General features: G+C 38.3%; 1 protein-coding gene across 1 annotated transcript in view; it reads left to right on the top strand.

Annotated features, from left to right (window-relative positions):
• The window catches only part of apoba (apolipoprotein Ba), a 37,875-nt gene extending 27,780 nt beyond the window's left edge, over positions 1 to 10,095 (top strand). The window contains exons 25-29 of the mRNA XM_055171784.2: positions 107 to 7,645; positions 8,075 to 8,186; positions 8,274 to 8,297; positions 8,419 to 8,605; positions 8,678 to 10,095. Coding sequence (XP_055027759.2) covers positions 107 to 7,645; positions 8,075 to 8,186; positions 8,274 to 8,297; positions 8,419 to 8,605; positions 8,678 to 9,880 — 9,065 coding nt within the window. The 3' untranslated portion in view covers positions 9,881 to 10,095. The remainder of the gene's footprint in view (positions 1 to 106; positions 7,646 to 8,074; positions 8,187 to 8,273; positions 8,298 to 8,418; positions 8,606 to 8,677) is intronic.
• The last annotated feature ends 9,488 nt before the right edge of the window (positions 10,096 to 19,583 follow it).

Genomic DNA, 19,583 nt, shown 5'->3' with positions numbered 1-19,583 from the left:
TTTTTGTGTCAAAAATTCATTGTCATGTTTTACAAATAATTCTTATAGAGTCACAATGCAAACTTAAAATAATTAAATATTAAATGATCCTTTACTCTCTTCACAGGTATGGGCATGATCACTGGTACTGTCGACGATACTATAAAGTACCTTGTAAATGGCTCCATCAGTCATTGTTTGCTTACTGCCAGCATGAGTGTCTTTGAAACTATGAGCATGGCTGATAAGATCAGTGGTAGAACCAGCTACAGGATTGAAGCATCTAGCCCACTTGGTCTGAAAACCTCGCTCTTTTATTCAGCTCAGTCAGCTACCACAAGTGATGAAGTGATTGGAGATGGGAATCTTGATGGGTTCATCAAGATAGGATGTCTCTATGCCAACACCACACTTAGCCAATCCTATACCTACAATATACCTAAAAGAGAAGGGAAGGGAGAGTCTAATATGAAGTTTGATTCCTCAATTTTCCAGGGTCAGAATATATTCAAGGGATCGTATGTCAATGGAGAGCTCTTACTTTTGTCTAAAACAAACTTGCAAAATGATGTCCTGAAGCATTTGGTGGAATTGAAGCACAAGAACGGCCAGCTCTCCGTGAAGTCAGATGGAAGTGTAATGGCTCTTGGGAAAGTTCTCCGCTGTAAAGGTGAACTTGGTGTCACCAAAAGTGAAAAAGCAGCCAGTCTGAATGTTGAATGCCAGGCAGATCGTGCGTACTCGCTACTTACTGGATCCCTAAATGATGACGGCCTAAAAATGAACATTGAGGGTTCCCTTAATTTTGAAAATGCCCATGGTACACACAAAGGTACACTTACTTTTGGAGAAAATGGCCTGACTACCAGTTGCACAACAACAGTTCATGGAGGCTCTTTGACTTTTGAGAATATCTTCAGTGGTGGTGCCAACTGCAGAGGAGCATCTATGTCTCTTGTATCCAAGGGATCAGCCAAAGATAACACATTTGAGGTCAGTACGGAGGGCAAGATTTCACCCAAAGAGGTCTATCTGACCAGTGTTTTCAAAGGGAAGGCCTTTGATGGAACTGCAAGAAATGCATTAAACCTTGGTATTAATAGGCAAGGCCTTAGTCTTTCAAACACCATGTTGGGTACTTTTCAGAAGATGAGATCTGAGTGTACCAATACCCTTAATATAACTTTATGGACCTTGGCTTTTCGCTCCAAAGCTAAGAAATTCATCTGTAATGGAGGGTCCTACAACCACGACATTAAAATTAATTTGAGACCTTTTGTCACTTCAATAAGTGCAAATAATGACCTTGAGATGTTTGATGTTGGATTACGTAGTGCTGGCCAACTTAGGATGGAGCCATTTAAGATAGACGCAAGTGGAAGCCTCAATGGAAAGTACAGGGAAGAGGATAAGTTGAAGCACAGCTGTGAATTGACTTATGCAGATCTGGCTGGCACTATCAAATGTGCTACAACTGCAAAAGTTTGTGAGTCGCAGATCAGTAACAACTTTGACTTGGATTTTGCTGGATTGTCCTCATTTATGAACATCAAGACACAAGTCAACTCTGAGCCTTTACGTCTTGAAAATACCCTTCGCACAATGGCCTTGCCATTTAGCCTCACAATTGATTCCATTTTGAACAGCGATGGCTCAGTGAAGTTTCATGGCAAGCACACTGGTCAACTTTATAGTAAGTTTCTCTTAAAGGCTGAGCCTTTAGCTATTGCCAAGTCCCATGACTGGAGAGCTTCCACTGTACATGTGTTGCCAAATGGGGAGTCAACCGAAACGCATATTGAAAACAAGTGCGAATGCTTGCTAATACCCAATGAACAATCTGTGGCATGGAAGTTCAAATCTAAACTAAATAACCATGCATACAACCAAGACGTCAGTATTTACAACAAAGAAAGTGAAATGGGGGTCCAGTTGTCTGGAGTACTTCAGACAAATCTTTTTAATACAGAACCAAAATCTAGTTATATCCCATTGGACAATCAAAAGTTTAGTGCATCTGGGTTTATCAAATATGATAAGAACAATGACTGTCACATAATCTACTTTCCATTCTTTGAGAACCTTCCTGTTGCCTTTGACATTATGAAAAACGCTATTCTTTATCAGTTCGAGTCCCTTCAAAACTACTTCAACAGTCTTGATATCAATGGTTTGATTGGTCAGTTTAGGGCGAATTTAGATAAGATTCCTCAAATAGTAAATGACATCATTGTGGACATGGACCTAGAGAACAAAGTAAACAGTGTCAAGAACAAGCTGATCTCCCTGATACATGACTATACTATAACGATAGAGGATCTTGAAGCATATGCTGAGAAATTTAAGGAGGATTTTGGAAACAAAATTATTGATTTAGCAACCAAAATAAGGGATCTTATGATTCAAATCAAAGATGGCATTGAGAGTGGATCATGGGCAAACTCTGTCTCAAACTTTTTGACAAAGATTGGAGATGAACTTAAAGCTGTTGATGACAACTATGAATTAACCAAAACAATCATCAGATTCATTGATGCTATTGAAGATATAATTGGACAGATTGATTTACAAAAGCTGGAGGACAGTGCTGCTTGGTTAAAACAACTGGAGGCAAAATTTATGATTAAAACCAAACTTCTGGAGATACTAGTGGAACTGAGGAATCGTGTTGAGTCATTTGACATCAAGATGTTTCTTCAGGACTTGAAAGACTATATAATCTCAATTGATTTGACTCAATATGTGCAACAGCTGTCTGATCAAATCCCATATGAAGACATTGAGAAAGTGCTAGATTCTATGAAAGATGTGATTGTGAATTGGATAGATGAATACGGAATTCCAGAAAAAATCAACAGCATCTACTTAAATGCACAGGAGCTGTTTTTAAGGTATGAAATTGACAAGAAAATTGAAGTTGTCGTTGACCAGGCAATTGTATTAGTCAAACAGTACAAAGTCAAAGAGCTGGTACAGGCTGTGGTAGACACTTTAAAATCAATCCCATTTGAGTATATCTCAGACAAGGTTGGGTATCTCTTGGATAACATTGTCAGTCTGTTAAAGTATATGGATATCAAGGAGATTATTGATTACATAAATGATTACATTCTCTGGATTGTAAAGACCATGAGAACGTTTGATTACAACAGCTTTGTTGATAAAGTAAATGTATGGAACAATGAAATGATAAGTTATATTAACATGCAGATAAATGAAGTTTATGAAATCCCACAAAAAATAGAGGCTTCCAGGGAGTTTCTAAAAGAGATGCAAGCAACTGTTGTTGATTACTTGGAGAAACTTAAAAATACTAGGATAGCTGAGGTTTGCAGAAACATTTTGGATGTAATCGACACTACTGCATACAAAGACATAAAACTGAAAGTCCAGGACATTCTTGAGGATGTGAGAGAGAGGATCAGTGACATGGATATAGAAGACGAAATCTCGGTTTACCTGGAAAGGGCAAGTGGTTTGTACGTTAATGTAATTGAATACATCTTATTACAGTTCACAAATTTAATTGAGGAAATTAAAAACATGAATGAAGATAAGGAATTCTTTAACCAAATTAACCAAGCTGTGAAGGGAGTTCTCGATGCACTGAAGACCGCAGAATTGGAAATACCATCTTTTACTCTTCCATTCACGACTCTTGAGGTTCCTGCCTTTAAGATCAAAATGGCAAGGATACAAGACATTACGATTCCATCCGTGATAACAATACCAGCATTTACAGTTCTGGATTTATTTAGTATTCCTTCCATTACAGTTGACTTTGAGAAAATCAAGCAGAACATTGTCGACTTAGTTGACAAAATTCGCCAGATAGACATTCCAGAAGTTGATCCTGATGCCATCTTCGGGGACTTACGAGCTCTTTATCTTTCTGACTTACCCGACTTCACATTTTCAGACATTACTCTTAAAGAGATTAAAATCCCAGATATTATTGTGCCAAAACTTAATCTAGAGAGTTTTGAGATCACGATGTTGCCCATCCCTGAGGTCAAGCTCCCTCAAATTTCACTCGAACCATGTTTACCAGCTTTTGGCAAGCTTTACGGAGAACTCAAATTAGATTCTCCACACTATACATTGATGACTTCGGCGGCTCTTGAGAATAAAACAAAAACACTTAAATATCCACAGCTTAAAGCTACCTTAAACTCAGAGGGAAAGTCAAGCTTTGAATACCTCAATTATGTTTTGGATGCAATGGTTCAAATTGAAGCTCCAAAAATGAAGAAAATGGTTATTAGTGAGACAGTGAAACTCAGTCACATGGCATTTAATATCGACCATGAAGGTTCTGTCATTTTTAGTGGTTCTTCAGCAGAAGCCACAGCCAAGACATCTGCCAAAGCCACCACTCCTATATACACAGCTGAGTTGATTAATAATATAGGTATTGCTCTAAAGAATGGAATAACTGGAAATATGGACACAACCTATAATCATAATCTGAACATCCCCAACATAGATTTCTCAAGTCAGGCTACAATAACCAAAAAGGAAGAGTTTCGCATTGAATCGGGAACCATTTTGTGGACTTGTGGAACAGTGGGAAGTGGAAAGTGGAGTTTATCAAGTCCCTCACGGATCACTAGGTCAATCGATGACTTTTCGGATGAAATTACACACAAGAGTAATCTGGAGTTCATTATCAGCCTTGGCACTGCAAAGCTTACTTTTAATGGAGATACAAACAGCAGAACACTCAAATTAAAGCAGTTAGTTAATGCAGAGTCTGTCATCCTGAGTCACATCACTGTTGATGCCACGTCCGAGATAGAGTCGCCCTTTATCAAGAGCAGCGTTTTGACACTGAAAGGAAAAGCTCGATTGGAGGATCTCCGAACAGAAATAAAAATTTTGCATAATGCCGAGCTCACCGGAAAAGTGAGTGGGAGCATATCCAACTCTTGTGAGTTCTTGGCTCAGCCATTTGAAGCAACATTTGACTGCAAAAATAAAGCGAACTCCAAAGTTCATTTGCCACTAAAACTAACCGGAAAGATTGATCTCCAAGATGACTTTGGGTTTATTTTAAACTCTGATAGACAACATGCTTTTTGGTTCAGTCTGGCTCGCTTTAACCAGTACAAGTACAAACACAACATCACTGTAGATAACAGCAACAACGAAGCTGGTATTTATGTTTTAATGGGTGGTGAAGCCAATCTTGACTTCTTGACTGTTCCACTCAGTGTTCCTGAGATGACAGTACCATTCTTGGATGTAAAAACACCTCAAATCAAAGACCTTTCACTTTGGGAAGATTATGGCCTGAAAGATCTTCTGACTACTCCTCAACAATCAATTGACATTGATTTCAAGCTCTTGTTTCAGAAAAACCCTGAAAAGCACACATTTTATCTACACCTTGAACCTATTTATGAAGCCATTGTTAAAAATGCCGAGTTCCTGAGACTACAGTTTGAACAAGGAAGAGACCACATTTTTAATGCCCTCACAGATTCCTACAACAGCGCCAGACTCAAGTTTAGAAAGCACAAAATTGACACATCAAACCAACCACCAATATATTTCAGAGTTCCTGGATATACCATACCCCTACTCAACATTAAGGTTTCAGCCTTCAGAGCCGAATTGCCCGTATTCAGTTATTTCATACCTAAAGAAGTCAGCACACCAAGTTTTAAAGTTCCTCTGATAGGTTTCTCCATGCCATCATACACTCTCGTGCTTCCATCTTTGGAGCTGCCAGTGTTGAATGTACCTGACACACTTTTTGAATTGACCCTACCCACACTGACATTACCTCTCAATAAAAATAACATCAAGATACCAGCATTTGGAAATATAACATATGATTTCACAATCAAATCTCCAGTAATAACTTTCAGTGCCAATGGTGGCCTGTACAGTCAACCTGATATTGTGGCCAAGTTTGATGTCTTGTCAACATCTGTATTTAATGTCCTAAACCTCAAACTTGATGGCAGTACCACCATCATTACAAAAAGATGTCTGAAGATGGCCACAGCCCTGTCCTTGGAACATACGAATGCAAAATGTAGTCATGAAAGTACAGTCAGCTTCATGAAGAATATAGAGGCTTCCTTAACAAACCTGGCTACAGTTAACCTTCCAGTTGTTACAATGGATCTGAATCAAGTGCTCCATGGGAATATTAAGTCTAAACCAAATTTGGTCTCTAAAATCAAACTTAGCTACACTTACGAGTTAGCCCTAATTGAGTTACAAGGCACTGGAAAAATAGACCACAGTGTTGCTCTTGAAGCATTGTCTTCCTATTTGTCTTTGGAGAGTGCTTGGAAAAGTTCAACAGATGCAAAAGTAATGGAGATTGTACATTTTGCTGGATCTTTGGACAATGAAGCAATGTTTTATCTGAATGCCAATGGTCTTCGTACGACATCGAAAACCGATATAACCTCTAAGGTTGACCATCAAGAGACAATTGTCTGGAATGCAGATGTTACTCAGAACATTGCTCTTGAGAGTTCACTGCGTCGTGTTTATGTCACGTTGCTTCATACAAGTAGTAATGGAGCTAATCTTGGATCTTTTTCAACCACAGGAAAGCAAATTGTAAGGGCAACATTTGAATTTGTTCCACTGACCACATTGTCAGCTAATCTTGATATTGACATATCACAGCCAAGTAACCTTGGCCATGCAGGCATAATGCATAATGCTGATCTTTCCATCACTTCAGACAAACAAAAATTACATTGGAGTGGCAAAGAACAATTGGCAACCTTAATCCATTCTTGGGATCTAACACTGTCAAATGATCAATCTGAAATACGCATGGAAATCTCAAAATCCCTCGAGGGACATATTGCTTTCTTAAAATCCATTAAATTGCCGGTCTACCAAAAGAATCTATGGGACATTTTGAAATTTGGAGAGGTCACCAGCATTGACCAATTACAGTTCCTCAACACCTCAACTGCACTGGTATACACCAAGAGCATGGATGGAACACTGTTTGCTCTACCTGCAGAAGTTTTTAGCGACAGTGCAACTTTTAATTTTCCACAAATGACACTCAGCGTTCCGGACTGGCTTAAAGGGATTCCACAAATTATAAGAGAGGTGGATATGCGGTTTGAAGAAGCTGATCTGCCTGACGTTATCTCTATTCCACCAGTCATAACTGTTCCCGAGTTTACTTTGCCTTTCACCACTCTCCATATACCTTCATTTGTCATTGATCTGCAGGATCTAAAAATCCCTAATGAGATCACCACAACCGCCTTTGTTATCACGCTGCCTGGTTTGCCGGAGGTGGAGGTCCCAAGCATTAATGCTAAAACTAAGTATCTGAAAGAGAAAATGGCTCACCTGTTTGTAAATTTGCCACAGTATGAAATCAACATCGGAGAGTATACAATAAATTTGGAAGACATCACAAACATATTATGTTCTTATGAAATGCCAACCATTACTATCCCTGAACAAAAAATTGAAGTCCCAGAAATATCACTTCATCTTCCAGCGGGTGTGTTCATTCCAAGCTTCGGTGCCCTGTCAGCAACTGTGAAAGTTTCCTCCCCAATTTATAACAATACATGGACCGGAACGACGGAAAACAAGGAGTCGGAATTTGTTTGCACGTTGAAGTCCACTTGCAAATCTACCATGGTTTTCCTGGAGTATGAATTGGATGGTAAGCCATACACTCTAAAAAAGCACATTGGGTGGTAATTTAACGTATGCTGGGTTGTTTTAACCCATTGTTTGGTCAAATAGAAACATTTTGGGTTTATGGGTTTGTCCCTTCTTTAACCAACATTGGGTTTAAAATAACCCAGCATTTTTTGGAGTGTACCTTTTTCAACATTTTACCAAATAAAGAACGATCATACATATAATGCTAAACAAATCATTAGTGAAAATGCATTCAAATAATTATACATATAACTTTTAATATATTCTTAAAAATAAATATATTCTGAAAGGCTGTTCACATTGTAACAATAACTACAACTAAAAAATATTTTTAAAGATATTTGCAATATTTGCGCGAGTACTGCGCCTCACGCCCTTTAGATTTTAATGAATGTTTCTGAATGTTTCTTTTAACAATCAATTTCAGCAATTGCCACCATACTCTTTGAGAATGGAGCTATAGGCCTTGATGCAAAGTCTACCTTCAGCCATAGTGATATAAGTATTAAATGGAAGCATGATCTACGTCAGAATCTAAGGTCAGACCAATAAAACCAGGCAAACTTACACATTTGTAATATCACCATGTTTTGTCAAAGTCATAATGCTTATTGTTATTTCCACAGAATGAAACGTGATGCGTCCTCCAGGTAATCCTAAATCTCTATCCTTTCTGTGTCATATTTATCTGACTGTACTATACATTGCTGTACTGTCCTGTGTGTGTTTTGTGGTTTTTCATAATTTAAAACAGATGTTTTTACACTACAGTGCTTCGAGACATACGCTGGATATTGATGTTACAAGCCAGACCTTTGCTGATGCAAGCTTTCGCTATGCATTACAAAATAATGGTATAACATCCTCAATATCCTCACCAGCAGCTGGCTTTATCGGGTTCCAGCTTACAAAGAGGTCACCATCTCAGTTTTCTGGGAAACTGTTCAGTAGATATTTGGTAAGAGAATAATAAAACAATGTGTGGTCAAGCTTTCCTACATGTTATTTAAACAAAAATCCTCTATTGCAGTCAACTCCTGACAAGGACACAGACATGATGAGTTTCAAGGTGACCTTGAAAAACTCAGAAAGGCTAAACATTCAGGTTGGCTATATGAACGGACTCTCGGACGTTCTTAATGGACTCAAAGAAAGGCTTCCTTCCATCACAGCAGCATTTCACAAGTTTATCAACAAGTATCACGTTGACCACTTCGGCATGGACCTGAACCGTGCTGCCGTAAAGCTGAAGAACGCGCTCTCTAATGGTATCGAAAGAGTTTTTCAGGAGATCCCTCGCGTATTTGATAATCTACAGAGCTCGGGCGAACAGCTCAGACAGCAGAGTAAAGAGATGTTGAAGATCTTGCCCCAAATTGATCTCCAGGACTTGAGCAGTAGGTTCTCCAGTAGCGTTAATGAACACCTGCAGAACCTTGAGGCAAACGCACCAGTTCTCATGGATGCTATCATGACGTTCTTGAGTAACACCAAATTTCATCTGCCAGGCCTGGAGGAGAAGCTTACTGGGCAAGAATTATACAATAGGATGAAGAAGTCTATTACAAAGGCAATTAACAGAGCCACTACAAGGTTTACAAGTCTCATGGAAACCATTGGTGACTCACTTTCAGGTGTTATGAATAAAGTAGAATTTACTCTTCCTGGTACTACGAGAATTATTCGAGGCAAGGACGTTATGAAGAACCTGAAGTCAGCAATGAAATCGGCACAGGATTTTGTTATGCAGTTGGTTAAACGATGGGAAAATTTCAAGTTGGATAAAGCGATACAAGACCTGTTAAACTCTCTGAAGCCTTACGCCCAGAAGGCAGAAGACTTCCTGAAGTCTCTGACTGAAAAACTGGACGAACTTTCCTCTCGCATCGATGCCATCTACAAAGAGACTGGGAACCTGCCAGTGATGCAGACGATTCGTGAATGGATGCGGGATGCCAAGAAAGGTTTGTCTAAAGCGAAAGACTTCAGCAAAAGTAAAATCCAGGAGCTGTATAACGGAATGAGTATGGAGAACCTCAACTTGCATCTCAGTAACCTTCTCATGGCGTTCGAATCTTACACCAGTAGTCTTTATAAGAACTGCCTTGAATTTATAAAGTCTCTGTCATCATATGCAGAACCATACTTAAAGATGTCCAACAAAAAGATGGACATAGATGTTCCTCTTCCTTTCTATTGGAAATCTTTTGGGGAATGGCCCAACATGGCATAAATGCGTCTAATCTGAAAATGTTGCCTTTATATTGTCTATTCTTGTAGTTCCTTGAGTTATTGTGCTTCCAAAAGAATGGTTTGTGTATTTTGTATGTCATTTTCAGAATTAAACTTGTTAATTCATGTATAATTGAATGTTGAAAAGGAAATAAAATAATTTTTCTTTGCATTAAACTGTACAATTAAATACTCTGTATAGCAGAAATGCTCAAATAACACTACACTGTAAAATATTTTTTGCTGTCTTACATTTTTAGGACTTAAATACTTTTGAGACTTTTATTAACCCCTTGGAGCCATGTGGATTACTTCTTTGAAGGATGAATGCACTTTTTTGGGCTTCAAAATCAAAGTTTTTCTCTGAACCCTGTTTTGTACCGTTATAGGCTTGCATTTACTAAAATAACTCTAAAAGTGTTCGTCTGAAAGATGATGTGCATGTTTATCTCGGATGGGGGGGAGTAAATCATAGGGTTATTTTGATATTTGGCTGGAGTATCGCTTTAACTTATTTTAAAAAGTTAAAGTAATGAAAAACCATTTAAAAACGTACTTTGTAAAGCCAATTTGACTGTACTTCAAAATGTATATGAAAAATATTTTACGGAGAAGCAATAAAGCAAGCGTTTACAGCTTTCAACCAAAAGAGGGCAGCATCATTATGAGAGCAGACATCTGCTCAAGCTACAATTTCACTTGGGCTCATCATAAGATCTTAAATGGTTAACATGCCATGCTGTTTCTCTCCACTCCTGATCTAATATAGTAGCTTACATTCCCACCATATACTGCCCCTGGTTACCTGGTGGGGAACAGTTCCCTCCTGCCGTTATTTCATATAACCTCATCAAAAGACCTCCAAAACAAATGTTGCTAAGCAGAGAGACTGCCACCTGTTAGGAATCCGGGGCTGTGATGTGTTCAAGTGAATGCTAGTTTTCCCACCGCAGTCTTTTCTGTGGAGGTCAGAGGTCATCAGTATCAGAATTCGGGAGGGGGTGAGTTTAGGCCTGGTTCTACTGAAAGTACAGGTAGCTTTTTTATTTCATTGGGCTATGACTGTCTTGTAACACAAGGATTCGGAGAGGAGTGGGAATCCGAGGAGTGTTGTTACAGCTTTTTTTTATATCTGTAACATTTGTAACTCTGAGTTTGGGTGCTTTTTGTCCCAAACATTAAAGGCATATTTTAGCAAAAAAAAAATTACCCCATGATTTTAAAAAAAAATTAATTTGAGTTATTTTAGTAAATGTCTATCTTTATAATGGTAGAAAACAGGGTCCACAACTTACAAGCCCCAAAAAGCCCTACTGAAAAATCCAGCTAAGACCAGCATGAGTTGGTTTTAGCTGGTCTCCCAGCTTGGTTTTAGCTGGTATTCCTGGTGTAGCAAGCTGGTCTAGCTGTGTTTGGTCACTTTTCAAGCTGGTCTAGCTGGTCAGGCTGGAAGACCAGCTGCCCCACCAGCTTGACCAGCTTCGCCAGGCTGGTAGGACCAGCCTAGACCAGCTACTGCCACCTTAAACCAGCTACCAGCTTATGCTGGTCTTTGCTGGATTTTTCAGTAGGGAGTGCATCCATCTTTCACAGAAGTATGTCACACGGCTCCACCCTTACAAACATTAACCATGTTTTTTGATTAATTTATTTGTGTCCATAGCAAGAAATTCAGCTTTTTTTCTTTCCTTGAGCACGAATATATTTTTCGTGACACTTACACAAATTTCTATAAATAGTTTCTTGTGTTTGTGGCATGACTTTCTTTTTTGTATCATTTTATGTAATGTTTTCTCTTTTTTCCTGTCACGAAAAAAGACTTTTGTGCTCAAGGCACAAGAAAAAGCTACATTTCGTGCCATGGACACAAATAAATTAATACAATTTTATGTGACTATAACACTTTCATAAGATCAATCTAGTTTTACTACACTAACCATGGTTTAACTATGGTTTTTATTACAGTGACAATGTTTTTGTTTTAACTGTAGTAAAACCATGGTTAATTCTCGTAAAGGGTAGGGTATGGTGAGTTTACACCAACCGCGGTAGAGGCGTGAAGCGCGAGTGATTTCAATGTTTAGTCGCGTTGACGCGCGTCAGGGGGTCCCGCGGGGCGGAAGAGGCGTTCGACGCGGAGCGGAAGGCGCGTTTCCGCCTCATTCGCGCGTGAAGCTCGCGTGAAAGGCGCGAATTGAGCGTTGTGCGCGGTACGCGCGAATGGTGCTTTTGTGCATTTTGCGGTTCACGCGAATTTGCGGCTGACGCCCGAGTTGAAAAATTTGAACTTTGGCGGAATTTCGCGCCGCGTTAACCAATCAGGAGCCTGCCTGCTGCTGTGGTGGCAGCCCCGCCCGGAGTCACTCACTCAAGCAGTCACTCGAAGCTATAGACCCCTTCACGGTTCACGTCACAGGCTGTTCCCACTGCGCATGTCGGGGTCAGAAAAGTCATTACAGCAGATTGAGTTGCGTATTATTCGGTATCGTTAAAAATGCCTACTTACGTCGTGGGCTGTGAAAATCGCACCAGGTCTTCCGTTAAGTTTTCGCGATTCATGCAGAATCTCAAAAACAAAAAAATACAACATCTGCGTCTGCAAGCAATTAACGTGCAGACTGGAACAATGCAAAGATCAAAGAGGCTTGTGTTTGTAGTGCTCACTTCATTTGAGGTAAGTCATCATTTTTCAGCACTGTTAGATTAAATTATAAAGCCTAAATGGTATGAACAGTTCGACCCCGTGCTGCGCGCGCACCCGATATCATTCAATGTTTACAAACCTTGAAGGGGTCTATATGACACAAGTTGTTATTTCTATAGAGGAGACAGGAATAAAAAGGACCTCGCTTGGAAGAGTGTCAGTAAGGACTTTGGGCAACCTGGTAAGTTGTAATACACACTTCACTTTTGAGTCACGTGACGTTTATCGACCCGCGCCGTTTATTTTCCCCCTATAGTAAGGTTACCCAATACAAACTGGTAACTGTCTTGATAAATGCACAACTAATATCAGTCATCTTGCAAACAGACACTCGCACAGCAGTTGCCCCTCCCACAAGAAGCGGATTTTTCTTCGGACGCGCGTCAAATGCTTGCTTTCCCGCGCGTCTACTCCGCTCTACACGCGCGAATATATGTGTGTGTGTGTGTGTGTGTGTGTGTGTATATATATATATATGTGTGTGTGTGTGTGTATATATATATATATATATATATATATATATATATATATATATATATATATATATATATATATATATATATATATATATATACATACACACTATAGACGGTTTCAGCAGTAACAACATAAACAAGCGGCTTTCGTGGTCAACACGTAACTTCCGGTAAACTCCGCTAAAAATAAATAACAACAAAGTCCTTTTAAAGTAGTGTATTTATATAACAAGCAAAATAAACAACATGTAGATTACCTAGGAAACCAAAACATTTGTTATTTTTGATGAGGTATTTGTTCAAGAGTTCAGTTTAGCAACTAGTCAAACTATTAAAAAAAATGAAATCGAAAGTAAAGTTCTGACAAGACGCGTAATTGCGTCACCGCATGTGTGTCCGATGAAACCGTCTATAATAACTAGCTTCAGTTAGCGGACAATGCACATTTATCAGAGTTTCAGCGTAGACGTAGCGTCAATGAAGAACGTGAATGCACAGTGGCGAGACCAAAATAACGGAAGTCACGAATAAGAAGTCGTCTAAAAACCAAGGATTTTGATATAAGACAAGAGGATATTGAGTTATCCCTATCTGTAGCTAAAACAACTCACAGGCACAGCGCATGATTAGACTCACCGGATCTGGATACCATTTATTTATAAATAAAGTTTTAAATATTTTTCTGTCATCCCAGGAGGATGGTGGTCTCATGATAGTGATTTAACCCTTATAGCTATATGCTTATAGTTTATATATTGCATCTAACACTCCACAGCCTCCCCTACATCATGTGTTCTGTATCATCTACTGTACTGTTGTATTCTTTTCTCATATTTTGAGTGTCAAAAGTCAGGCCTCACTTAGAATGAAGCATCGCCTGAATTCATTGTGATGTTTAGACACTTTAATGTCTAAACGCTCATCATACATCCACATCTGTGTTGTTTCTTAGAAACTATACAGTCAATACTGCCAAATAGCCTGTAGTGCATTCTGTGTCATTGGATGATGTGTATCTTTTGCAAATATCACTTTCTCAATCTAAATCTCATGCAACAGATGGTTAACATATCTGCTTTTGATCAGTCATGCAAAAATCCCCTTCTGCTTCTTTTACTCTCTTTCGCCCTTTCTCTTATTTGCCTGCCATTAATATTAAAAGACATAAAATGTGTTGCTGTAATTAAAGCAAATGACTTGTTTATGTATTAACATATCGCATTTCCTCAAATCAAACTGTTCACTGCACTTGCTTAAAAACCCTTTAGTTTCTTTTGGCGTTCATTCATTCACTTGTCAGAGATTTAACCTAACACACTCTAAAGCATATGCCAGTTATTATTTATCCATGGATACTTGGCAAAACAACGTAAATGTGTGTTTTATAGGTAGCTAAGTGCAGAACAGTAGCTGTCTGTCATTTATAAAACATATTTTAAATGTGCTTTTTGTAGTAAGCAGGTGGTACATAGATTTCTATTTTCTATATATGTATTTTTTTTGTTATTTTATTTTTCAATTTTCCCAAGCACAATAATCCTTTGGAAAAATACATTTACTTTTAGGCAGAAATAAATGTAAAAAATAAATAAATAGAGATATGGGCCTGTACTATCAATCCTATTGAAGGTTGCCCATTGGACAATTGAGCCCAGTCTCCTGAAGATGCGTATAAATAGCACGAAGTGTAAAACTCGTGCAATACATACGCCAAATTCCACTTTGGCGTGCATATGATACGCAAGTCCTTCCCATTCACTTAAACGATGCATCTTTTTTTGTCGTTTTATTTATTGGTTTTCCAATTTTTTGCTTTTTTTACCATTTTCGCTTGGGTTTAGGGTTAGGAACAACTTTTTGTTATATAAAAATGACATCCTAACTCTAACCCCAACTCCAAGCGACCATGGCTTAAATATGGACAAAAACATGAAGAAACCTGTATATTAAATAACCTTATTAATCAAATCTAAAATCTAACCGTAAACCCAAGCGTAAATGGTTTAAAAACAGAAAAAAATTGAGAAACCAATGTATAAAGCGACAAAGAGGGATGCACCGTTTGGGTGAATGGGAAGGACTTGCGTGTCGTGTGCGCGCCAGGGTGGAGTTTGGCGTATGTATTGCGCGAGTTTTGCACTTCGTGCTGTTTGTGCGCATCCTCAGGAGACTGGGTAGTAGATTTAAAAGAGGAACTATATTTTATGGCGTAATAGCACTTTTGTGAGTACTTCGACTCGGCGCAGTAACACCCTCCCTCTCCCATTATAAGAGTGAGAAGGGGAGCGGACTTTTCAGGAGAGTCGAAGTACTCCCAAAAGTGCTATTACGCCATAAAATATAGTTCCTCTTTTAAATCCGCTTAGAAAAGCGCTACGTTTTATTTTGTACCTCCAAACTTGCTCGTATAACTACTCGTCTTAAATAGGAAAAACGTTGATGTGTTTGGTCACTTCTAAATTTATCTCTAAATGGTACCATTGAATGAATGGGGCTAAGCTAAATGCTATCGAAGCGTCGCAGCACGCTCCAGCGCTTACGTGCACTCACACAGATGATAGAGGGATGTATCAACAATTCTTAGTTAAGGTAATAACATATTTTAATATTGAAAATGACTAGACTATTCCTTTAAGAATATAGAGAATCAGCCTCCCTGGTGCGACCCTGACATTTTTTTGTGTGTGATCACCCTGACATAACATATCTTTTTTCTAACAAACATTTGAGTGAAAAAAAATTCAACAAAGATTTATTCTTTAAAAGCTTGTACGTTAATTTGACCGTTGATCAAGCGCAGCACCAATAACAAAATGGTGGTATACAAAATGACTAAAGAACAGCTAACTGCTTTAGTTTTATTCATGCGTTTTGCAGACACTTTTATCCAAAGTGACTTAACGGAGCATTCAATGTACAGTATCGAACCCATAACCTTTGCGCTCCTAACACAAAGCTCTACCAAATGAGGTACAGGAACAATGTAACTGGTGAAATGTTGTATTAACATACCAGTTCCAAAGAGATAAAGAACACTGTAAAAAAAGAATTTGTTGGTTCATGTAACAGAAAGTGGTTCTAACCCCTAACCCCAAGCGACAGTGATTTAAAAATAGGGGGAAAAAAGAAAACAGTACATAAAATGACACGAAAAAAAGTTGTGCCACGGACACGAAAAACTGTTTATAGAGATTTGTGCGGGTGACACGAAAAAGATTCATGCTCAAGAACACAAATAAATGAATCACATTTTTCGTCACTATAACATGACTTTCCGTGAGTTCATGTTGCAATTTACTTATCTGTATAGCGTTGTTTTCACCGTCCAGAAGCGGCATGATCCTGCCTATCGTCGCATAACGTTTTGAAGTCAGATTTTGAAGCCTTGGGGAGTGAGAATGGGTTAAAAATGGAAATAATGTTAATAACATACATACATACATATAAAAGATAATTGTGTGTTTTCCATGGAACATGAGGGGTACGATTTATGTTAACGCTACGATCTTTCAAGTTTTCAGTCAATAATGTTATGTATAACTCCTTTGAGATAGGGTGAGTAAATAATGATAAATCTTTAATTCTTGAGTATGCATTGTTTACCACACTGGAAAACAGATTGTTCTTGTTTAAACACAACTCATTTTTTTGTAAAACGTCCATAGGATACCAAAAACACAAACATTTCAAGATATACTGTCTGACAAACTGTTTCATCATCGTCATCTCAGTTTTGCTCTTCTGTGGTGTTTTGCATTAAGAATGTTTTTTATTATTTTCAAGTAAACTTGAACGATGACAGATATGTAAAGTTATTAGACTGAATAAAGCAGGAGATTTGTGGGGTGGCTTCAAGTGCAGATGTTACTGTAACAAGTCATGTACCATAACAACATCTCTGACTGTCAGAAAGCCCTGAACTGATGCCAGGGCTAAGTTATCTCATTTCTACCGAGGAGTAACAAGACTACAAGTGAAAACAACATGTCAGTGATTTAAAGAGTGTGCAAAAGGCAATAAAACACTTGCTGCTATACACTCCTCCCACCTCACCTGACCATCCAGGCCTTCCGCAGCTGGCAACACACTGATAAATATCACATGGACGGATGATTTCATGCTCTTTATTTTTTCTGCTTCTCACTTGACCTTCTTGCAGATCAAATGCTGACTGACTCTGCTGGTCTCTGGCATTTGGGTATCATCAGCACCTCACCCCAGAATCACATTAATAGAAAGGTCACCTGCTTTCTCCGCCCCTCAGCGAACTTTATATTCAAAGTGACGCAGTTCATACGATTGACCGCATGCTTGAATGTAAATAGATTATGCCAACAGGAGACCAATGGCGATCAGGTGGCTTAAAAGTTGACCTTGTTTAGATGTGTACATTTTCCAGTTGCAGTGCCTTGCAAGTCCACTAGGGATTTTAACCCTTATGGTTTGTTAAGGCCATTTTTGGCAAAAAAAATATATTTGGTGACAAATCTTACATTGACACGTATATAAGAAATAAAAAAACTCAACAATGTACCATCGGAAAATTTACTACCCTTCGGGTTGTTCATGTACAAAAAGCCACTAAATTAAACAGCTGGAAAATGTATCAAATAATTATTTTTGCATAAATCTGTTAATCACCCTCAGTGCTGATCAAAACTACACTGTAAAAAATACTTTGCTGCCTTAAATTTTTTGTTAAATCAACTCAGATTTACAAGTCATGTCAACAGAGATGTAGTCTCAGCCTCGGACGTCATGCCCACAAACTGTTGCCTGAATGTCTGATGTTTTTCGTACACTTTTCTGGAAACCCTGTGAGAATGTTAAAGTCGTCTTTGATTGGTTGGAAAAAAACGGATTTCCAGGAGACGCGAGTGTCGCGATTAGTTTCAGTCCCTGGAAAACAAAGCTCTGACGTTCCATTGAGGAAGAGAATCAGTCGTGTTCACGTGGATAATAATGAACAGTTATCATGATCAGCTAAACACTGGATTCTCAAAAATATGCATAGTTCGCGGCATCGACTCTCTAAAAGACGTCCAAGAGTTTTCTTTAAGGCAGTTAGTGGAGTTTAAAAGTTTGGTTCTCCTGAATTGCTTGTATGTGTTAAAAAGTGGAGAGATATGCTTCAAACAGACGTTTAACAGGATCGTCTCATTAGTGTGGCTGTTGATGAAGTGCTCAACGTTGTTCTATGGTGAGTAATGTTGTTTATTTAGATACTATTCGGTTGCGGCTGGTTATTTCAATAACTGACTTGTTGCCAGCCGGCTCGTTATTGTGGGGAGTCCGAACGTGACGCTAGATGAAACAAACTGTGATTGGTTGTTTGACATGTTGGTCAAACAGCTCGTGGGCGGGCTTTGTCTAGAAAAAGCAGCGAAAAACACCAGACCTTCAGTATTTAAGGTCTGGCTACGCGAGACTAACAGAGATGAGTTGTCACAACTTATAAAATATAGTTGAGAAAAGTCAACTTAATTTTATAAGTTATAACAACTCACCTGTAGTTATAACAACTCATCTCTAGTCAAGATAAATAATAGCAAGTTGAAATTACTTGTAAATCCGAGTTGATTCAACAAAAAAAATGTAAGGCAGCAAAGTATTTTTTACAGTGTACCAAATGTTTACAAGTGATGTCATGTCACTGATTTGGGGAAAAAATACACAAAATGTCAGATTTTCAATATAAAAAGTGATTGTGGACTGGATTTTTTAAAACCTTTTTCACAGTCTTGGGCTTGTCAAAAATTACTAAAAACATTGGCTTTGATGCATTTTTAGTTTTTGTGCAGCATCAGATTAAATTTTTTCTCTGTAATTAGTTGTTTGTGGCTTTTTTGCCCCATTGATATCCATTATAACGATTTTTTTTTTATTGCAAAGCCATGAGACCATATAATCATGCATTCTTGATTGTTGGTGGTTTTTCCTTTTGCTAAGAGGTAAAATTCGTCATTTTAATGTTGATGTGGCACCATTAACCCTTTGGTAGGCCTGTGCAAAAACAGAGCTTAATTAATCGGCAATTAAAGAGTTGGATATTTGGATATTTTGTAAACATTTGGTAGTTTTGATCAGTACTGAGTGTGATTACCAGATTTAGGGAAAACAATCTGATAATTTTGTACAGTTGTTTAATTTAGGAGCCTTTTTGTCCACAAACAACAAAGGGTAGTAAATTTGAACAACCCACAAAGGTTAAGGGATAGTTCACCCAATAATGGAAAATCTTTCATCATTTTCTCACCCTCAAGTTGTTCCAAACCTGTATGAATATCTTTGTTCTGTTGAACACAAAGGAAGATATTTTAAGCAATGTTTGTAACCAAATAGTTTGGAGCACTATTGACTTCCATAGTATTATGAAAGTCAATGGTGCTTTTGCTTAATTACAAATATGGAGGGTGAGTAAATAATGACAAAATTTCCAACAATGATAAAGATCTCCTTTGATTCGCTTTCTCACTTTTAGAGAACTAAAACTAGGGTTCTTGTAATTGAGCAGATTTAGCATA

Source organism: Misgurnus anguillicaudatus, chromosome 7 (assembly GCF_027580225.2).
Source record: "Misgurnus anguillicaudatus chromosome 7, ASM2758022v2, whole genome shotgun sequence".
Classification (NCBI taxonomy): Eukaryota; Metazoa; Chordata; class Actinopteri; order Cypriniformes; family Cobitidae; genus Misgurnus; species Misgurnus anguillicaudatus.
Note: the sequence above shows the minus strand (reverse complement) of the source record. Positions and strands in the feature narration are given on the sequence as shown.